The sequence below is a fragment of the Lottia gigantea genome (assembly GCF_000327385.1).
Source record: "Lottia gigantea unplaced genomic scaffold LOTGIsca_22, whole genome shotgun sequence".
NCBI lineage: Eukaryota > Metazoa > Mollusca > Gastropoda > Lottiidae > Lottia > Lottia gigantea.
Window position 1 is genome coordinate 494250 of NW_008708555.1, and position 8472 is coordinate 502721.

Sequence of the window (8472 nt, forward strand, 5' to 3'; positions counted from 1 at the left end):
GGTCGAGATGATACCTTCGGATTTTTCAACCCGGTTTCCCCCTGTCAGTGATGCAGGTAAGAGGGACTGACATGGAAAAGCGTCTAGTCGTCCGGATGGGATGATAAACCGAGGCCCGCGACAGTTGAAAATCGCAAAAGAGCAGGCTAATGCCGCTGTCCTGGCAAAATTTCCCTCATTGTACCCTGCATGGCATTGCCAGTCTTCAATAGCCCACATGGTGCAGAAAAGTAGGACGTAAAACTCCATTCATTTCATTTTAAATTCAAATCTTAGCATTATACAGTATTTATAGATTAATTTGTCTAAAATTAGCTTTAGACAACAAAACTTATATAAATCTTACTGAGAATCTTGTCATTTCATTTTCATTATTATTTTTAATTTCAAAATAAATAATTTTTCAATATTTTTTATAACATTACTAGTCCAATTTCTACGATCAGGGGAGCTGTTTAACTGAAGTTCAACATAATTTCAATGTTCCAGTCATCTGATTGGTCAGTCACTAAAATTGATTTTAAATTTAGCATTATCATCCATCCAATCAGAATATTATATTTCTTAAAATCTTGATTTTTATCTTTGTTTAAAGTTTGTGAAACAGGTCCATGGTTGTGTTATTTAATTCATGTACCCTTGCTTAAAGTAAATCACAGCAAGTCAAGCCTAATGTAAAGAAATTCAATAGAAAGAGATAATTGCGATGTTTTGTAGTATGGTGTGTACGTAGCCTTAGGGAATATATGAAATAGAATTAGGGTGATTATTAGCCCTTTATGAACTGGACCCTAAAATCGCCATCATCTCATCAGACTAGACCCTAAAAACCCTTAAATATCAACCCGGGGCTTGACCTTAACTAAGGTAAACCATTGACCGCTATCTTCTCAACGTTTTCATTCAATAAATTGGTCTTTTAATCTGTGAGCGACTGACTTCAGATCAGCATCTGTCTGGAGATCTAACAACTTGCTATAAAACCACAGACTCGACCTATATATTAGTTTTAAATTTTCTAAATGAATAAACTTGAATACGGAATATATCGCCATTACTTATACACATATAAGTAATATTAATGAGTGTACATTTATTACGATCTGTATGTGCTTTACAGACACCTGTCAACTTTCAGATAAGGGTAACTATCCAGATAGTGCCTGATTTTGCCGACTAGTGATATCTGTTCATTGAATTATTAATTTTTTTGCACATATACGCACTACCTATTTAGGTTTTCTTAAGAGTTGAGATTGAGCCAAATCCAATTCTCTGTCTACATGTAGTTGGACAATACGGTTCTACAATGTGTCAGATGTATTTGTGTCTCTAAGATTACGGTATTTGGGCATTTCAACATTCTAAAGATCATCATAAAATAACAACGACTATATTCTCATGATCATATATATATCATTAAATCGACCTTTGACACGTGGAACCGAATTCCAGCTGTCAATCACGTCTAGAGACCGGATATAAAGGACTAAGGCCACACAGGTAGACGCGATTCTGACGTGAAAATTTACCTTCAAATTTCTTCTTTTTTCTAAGTATGACAAGCGAATATTTGATAATTCATAAAACGTGCCTAACCGAGTCCTGCTTAAATATGGGAGATTATGGGTTGTTTGTATTGTGAAAAATTGGCAGAATTGATTTTATTTTTGGAGCGTGATAAAAATACAGTTAGTCGTGCTGAAGGATCTTTAACATTGTGAAGAAGAATAGGTGAAGAGATAAATCTGTTATTTTAACAAGGAGTAAAATCAACATGAGTCGAGGAAAGAAAAAGGGGTTTGAGCTGCCCACAGAATGTCAATAAAACTGGCTGTAGATTTATTATAAGTCTATGAAGAAGAAGTCAAAATAGAGTATGAATATTCGAGGACAGTGTAGATCTATGGTATACTGAGACTTATATATCTCCTTTCCCATCTTCACTAAACCAATGAATCTATGTCGCTGTTTTGGCAAAATGCCCCTCATTGCACACTGCATTGTCATTGCTTGTCATTATTTACCAAACAAGCCACAGAAAAGTAAACCCTTTTTTATTGTACATTTTCATTGTTTTAGTAAATAGGTATCAAAACTCAATACTATGTCTCTGCACATCTTCACCATACCAAAGAATATATTGCTTTCAGTATTGGAGTCTACAGAAGTATTCCTATAAAGGCACTGGCCAAGGTAACAGTAAGGTTCTGTTTGAATTCGGTACCGTATATGATAAAATAACTCTTAAACCCCTAAGGATCTTCCTGACCAAATCAAAGATCTCTTGAAGCCAAGACACATTTCATGATTGTAGTCTGGTCTTTCTACTTGTACAGAACTGTACTTGTTGCAATTGGCAGCCTCTTTCTTCTGTACTCAGAATGTTTGTAACCTACAGTCAACATTACTATGATGTACAGAACCTTGATACAGCGACGATGATAGACGAGTAATAATGAAGAAAGGTACAATCCTTGCTGTAACTTCAATACTGAGTCAATATATATTTTACACATTGAGTCAAATGAAGCAATATTATCATTAATGAAATTCTGGGCTGTCAATGGAATGCGAGTATTGGGTGGGTCTCGGAATGTCTCTATTGTATCTTCTTCTAGGCTAATTGTCTCATAAAGGCTCAAAACGTCCCCAATTTTAAATTACCTATTCAAGAAATTTATTATGATTTTCTATTACAAATAAAACTTTCCCTCTGCTTGTTGAATGTAAATACGGAAACAAGCTACCCAGTCCTTGACCGTTGACCATCCCTTCGATTGATTCAATTTCTAGCTTTTATGAGAGAATTTCAAGGCCGGTTTTATTTTTTGCTGAATTGACAGTTTCTGATGAATATTTCATGAAAGCGGTAAAAAAATACCAAATTAGCTTTGTTACGTTTACGTTTTAAATTTTATCATTAGTGTAAGAAGAGGGTGGTTGTAGTCCTATAGCTGTGAGATAAGGCATTATAGTAAACATATTCTAACATTGCGTAATGAAAATTGTTCAGATACGGTACCAGATATGAAAAATAATAAACCGAAAAAAATTGACAAACTGTAACAACATTTGAATATTTGCAAAATATCATTCTTTACGAATTTTAGGTTAGAAATACTTTTCTAGCGTCAATTAACAGATTGGTTTTTCAAATTCAAAATTACAAAATATTTATTTGTCTTAAAGTTTGTCAGCTAGACAACATTATGATGTAATGTATCAAATTTCACTTGTTAAAACTATTGTTAAAATCAAAATAGTTTTTATTAGATAACTGACCGTATGAATATAGACCTACATGCTTTATCCCGCTTCCTGTTGTTAAACTTTGTTTAGTCTGAATCAGATAAAAGTTACACCATATACCTGTTTTATGAAACAATACAAACATAAACAAATCGAAAGTAGGAAAACATGTTCCGATGTATTTAGATTGTTTGATGACTATTCATCATTTAACTTTTTATAAATCATCTACTTTCGTTTTGTTTTGTGAAAAAGAGAGAACAAACGTAAACATGCTTTGTTCGGTATATTTCATGGAATTTAAATACAATAAAACAGTTCCTTTTAAATTATCCGAACTAGATCAGATCAGTAGGACGCAAAACTCTATGGATTTCTAAAACATTAAAATAGATCTTTAAAATTGTTTGAAGGAGTTTTTATTTAGCTTTTTTATGTATGTCGAGGACACTGACAGCATCGATTCGCGCCATTCAAATTGTCAATCAGACTTCTGTTGTTCTTGTTATTACGCCACTATCTCAAAAGATGCTAGTAATTGTTGACGTCATATAAGTTGGGCCATTCTACAATTTCAGCAACTACTACTGATGCATATAACGCCTATAAATGGTCAAAAAAACCACAAACTGGAAATCCTCTTCCCAACCTTTTTACTGGGTAACTTGCATCGTAACAAAGTGTTTCTTAAAGAGCAGGTTTAAAATGAAAGAACACCATATTTCTCACCTTGAATTATTTTCATCTATTTCCCCAGAATTGCTTAATGATTCTCTTAACCCTGTTACAAGGGACTGCCCTTCAAATGCAATAAATAAGCCTGTGTTGAAAGAGTGTTTTGTTAATGTATAATAGAAGATTGTTACAGTATCGTTCTATGGTTGAATTGCCAGATAAGATCACCCAATAAACCACTTAATTACCTCGCTTATCAACTCGACAAATCTCAAATCTTCCCTCCAAATCTCTTTATTTCTCTATATTTACCTATTTGCTTTATCCTCGATTTTGACACTGTAACCATGTCATCATAAGTGTAGGTCCTCATTGGGTTTTGACAGCTTGAATATGTCTATGCATAAAATTATATTATAGATTTTTTTACTGAATATGTCTATGAACAGCATTATGTCATGTATAATATTATAGATCATAATTAAATCCAGAAAATGAAATTAGAAATTGTAGACGAACTGTGCCTTATATTTGCAATCTGAAAAGCGATATGCATAGCTAGAATTGAGCTCTATCACTTGGAAAGCAGATATTTAGATCACTATTCCTACTATTTGTATATGGAAATTTAATGTATTTAATTACATATATACTAATATTAAGCAGAGCTTTAAATCTCGAGTTTTACGTCCTACAGCCTTGGATGATATGAAATACTCCTCTACAACAATATAAAAAACATTTTTATATAGACCTGAAGAATGCAATTGCAATCGAGTTTTGCGTCCTTTTTGACTGTTGATCATGTTTTATTAAAACCCATAAGTCAAAAGTCAAATTAAGTATTTCTTAAAAAGTTATATAAAGGCCATATATAAAGCGACTGAAATGGCATTTACACTCTTTTTTGACTACGTGATCATATCATATTAAAAAAACCTACCAGGGCAATATTAAAAAATCTGAACAATATTAATGATGAAGTATATGGAATATTAATTTGATATTTGATATTGTGGTATTAATATTAATATTGTGAAATTTAAAACTGAGTTAAATCGATGACAAATAAACCTGTCAACATCTCATATGGGTTTCATTTTACTGAGATCGGGTTTGATACTGCTTCTTAACAATTGAATGTACCAAAAAAACTTCAGAAGCGAGTGGTATGTCCTCTGTTTTGTAGAGTATTGTAAATATGATCCTTTACAACCAAAGGTTTTATTGGAATGATTACAAGATCAACATTTAGCATTACAACAAACTGTTCCTGGTTATATTAGAATTACATGACCAATGCTTTTGGGATAAGGAATACCTCAAGCTTATAATATATAAAACGGTCAGATATATAAAATATCATCTCTAACATCAAAATCATTAATCAGTAATCAATTAGTAATCGGTCAATTACGTTAAATTAATCGTTGGTTTACGTAGTAAACGACAAGTGCTTTTGAGAGTAGTGTGGAAGCCCGGGTACAAAATGTGAAATATGATCCCTTAGAAAAAAATCGTAGTAAGGCAATTTGTGATAGATGATATATTGATCAGCAAGTAACAACATAACCAACTGTTGCACTGAGCAAATATTGAGCTAGGTTATTTACTGTTAAATATCAGGCGTCGTTTTACAAAAGGTTTTGTGATTAAGATTCTAGATAGAAATTGTCAGAAACAGACTTACATTTGGCCAGTATGACAATATGACCAGTATCTACTAATATACTATATTATATTTCATATTAAACCGTTATTAGGTATTCTGACCATTAAAAATGTTAAATTAAATATTCAATTCACATTTTTCACATTGTGAATTATTCCATAGAAAAAAATTGTGTCATCTAAAAAACTTAGTATTTGGCATTAATCTGAATTATAAAAAAAAAACTTGACTTATTCAAGAAATTGGTTTATTTTAAGACAAATCTGAATTATTCAAGACAAATCTGAATAAATAAGGAATATCTGAATGACTGAAAATATTTGTTGAATATCTGAAAAATCTGAATTTTGATATTGTTCAGGATATATCTACAAGTTTCTAAATATATTTGGGAATTATTCAAGGTAGAGCTGAATTATCTATTTGCTAGACAAATCTTTATTCGGGGCATATCTGAGTTATTCAAGATAGATATGTATTTTCAAGATAAATCTTTATTGGGACATATCTGAATTATTCAAGATATATATGTATTTTTCAAGATTGGGACATATCTGAGTTATTCAAGATAGATTTGTATTTTCAAGATAAATCTTTATTGGGACATATCTGAATTATTCAAGATATATATGTATTTTCAAGATAAATCTTTATTGGGACATATCTGAATTATTCAAGATATATATGTATTTTCAAGATAAATCTTTATTGGGACATATCTGAATTATTCGAGATATATATGTATTTTTCAAGATTGGGACATATCTGAATTATTCAAGATATATATGTATTTTTCAAGATTGGGACATATCTGAATTATTCAAGATATATATGTATTTTCAAGATAAATCTTTATTGGGACATATCTGAATTATTCAAGATATATATGTATTTTCAAGATAAATCTTTATTTGGGACATATCTGAATTATTCAAGATGTATATGTATTTTCAAGATAAATCTTTATTTGGGACATATCTGAATTATTCAAGATATATATGTATTTTTCAAGATAAATCTTTATTTATGAATTATTCAAGATTTATATACAGATATTTCTGAATTATTCAAGGTAGAGCTGAATTATCTATTTGCTAGATAAATCTTTATTCGGGACATATCTGAATTATTCAAGATTTATATTCCAATAAATCTGAATTATCCAAGATGGATGTGAATTATTAACAATTCAAAATTCATATGAATTACGCAGAATGAATACTACGTATTTCGGGATAAATTTGAATAATTCAATAATATGAATTATTGTGAAACTGAATAAATAATATAATTTATAAATAATATGTATATTATCCATTCCACACAACAGAATATCTGAATATTAACAGTAAATATATAACAATTCAGCATTCTTGGTTTTAAACATGGAATCCTCAGAAAAAAATGGGATTATGCAGTGTAGTCAAGTACAAACAATTATTCACAACACTTTGTCACACATTGTTGCTTTTTCTGGGGTAGGAATTTTCAAATTTTCAATTCTATATAATTGCTGAAATTATTTATATTATTAATCCCTCTTGCACAAATCCCAATTCCCAGCCCACAATGGGTTTTGGCAACGGCTTGTATGCTATAATAGTACATTAGAATTCTAGTAGAGATTGCTCTGCCGATAAGTTCATGAATATTCATCAATTGTGTACAATATTGAATAACAAATGTATAACTGAATAATAACAAGTTATATACAAAATAACATGAGACGACTCTGGTATTCAAGAGGAGAAGATAAAATATTATGGATTGGGAAGGAAGGTTAGTCGATATTGACTTCTACTCTGTTTTCATAACGTCAAGTTTGAAAATGTTTAAGAATAATCAACTTAGAATGTCATTAGCATTACCGGAAACACTGGGATCTACTTTCTTTCAATTGTGTTTAAGCTACAAAGCTTATATTATGTATGTATAAAATCATATGCTTAAGCATTAAGTTATGCACATAATATGCTAATACAATAAAATTATTCATTCATATAGAACCCATATTGTAATTAATATTATACCTGTGCAAAGATAAAAATCGGGTATATCTAAAATTTTCAATGTGTTTCTGCATCACTACCAAATAATAAAAGTACAATTCTGTAGAACTGTTTAACTGTAGGGTATAATAGAGTAACTAAATGTAACTTACTGAGGGTGGGGCTGTGTCTGTGGGGTGCGATCTCTCTGTCTTCTATTTTTAAACCAGTTCGACACTTGTGTTAAAGTCAGCCCAGTTTTTTTGGCCAGGGTTCGTTTTTCGTCGGGGGTCGGGTACCTGTTCTGTTTGTAACACTCCTTTAAAGCTTGTCTCGATTTCTCTTTAAAACAATAGATGGTTTCTTCCCCGTCCCAGATAGTTTTGGGCAGGGGATATTTCCTGCGTAATCTATATTTATCAACGGCTCCCAGAGGTCGACCTCGGATTTTCTGGGCCTCCATATAGTGAGATTTGTACCAAAGTTGTTGCAAGAAATTGTGATTCGAACCTTCAAAGGTGTGACTTTCAAGAATAGCATACAGTTCTCGGTAATTTCCTCTATGAAACGACACCGTGGCCCGTGCCTTTAACACTGCCTCGCTCCCCCGTAATAATTCACTAGGGGGTAGCGACCACAGAAATCTAGCTAACCGTTCAATGTCACCTTTCTGTTGTAAAGCCTCACATACACACGATACTTGTTCTGGCGAAAATGTCAAGTTTTTTCCTGATAAAAGTTCCGATTTTGGTGACACAGATTTCGAATCTGAAGATTTTCCACTTTCTGAAAGTAAATCGGCACCGTTTCCTCCGATAGAATTATCACCTGCTGCCATCCCATCTTCGGAATCCCCGTTTTGGTCAATGGACGAAGTGTCCGACT

At 31.9% G+C, this 8472-nt stretch overlaps 1 protein-coding gene across 1 annotated transcript; it reads right to left on the bottom strand.

Annotated features, from left to right (window-relative positions):
• Positions 1–7756: 7756 nt before the first annotated feature.
• Positions 7757–8425, bottom strand: LOTGIDRAFT_115798 (hypothetical protein; the record flags this gene model as incomplete). Its single annotated transcript, XM_009054539.1, has 1 exon — positions 7757–8425. The coding sequence occupies one exon, from the start codon at positions 8423–8425 to the stop codon at positions 7757–7759; it is 669 nt and encodes a 222-aa protein (XP_009052787.1).
• Between the last annotated feature and the right edge of the window lie 47 nt (positions 8426–8472).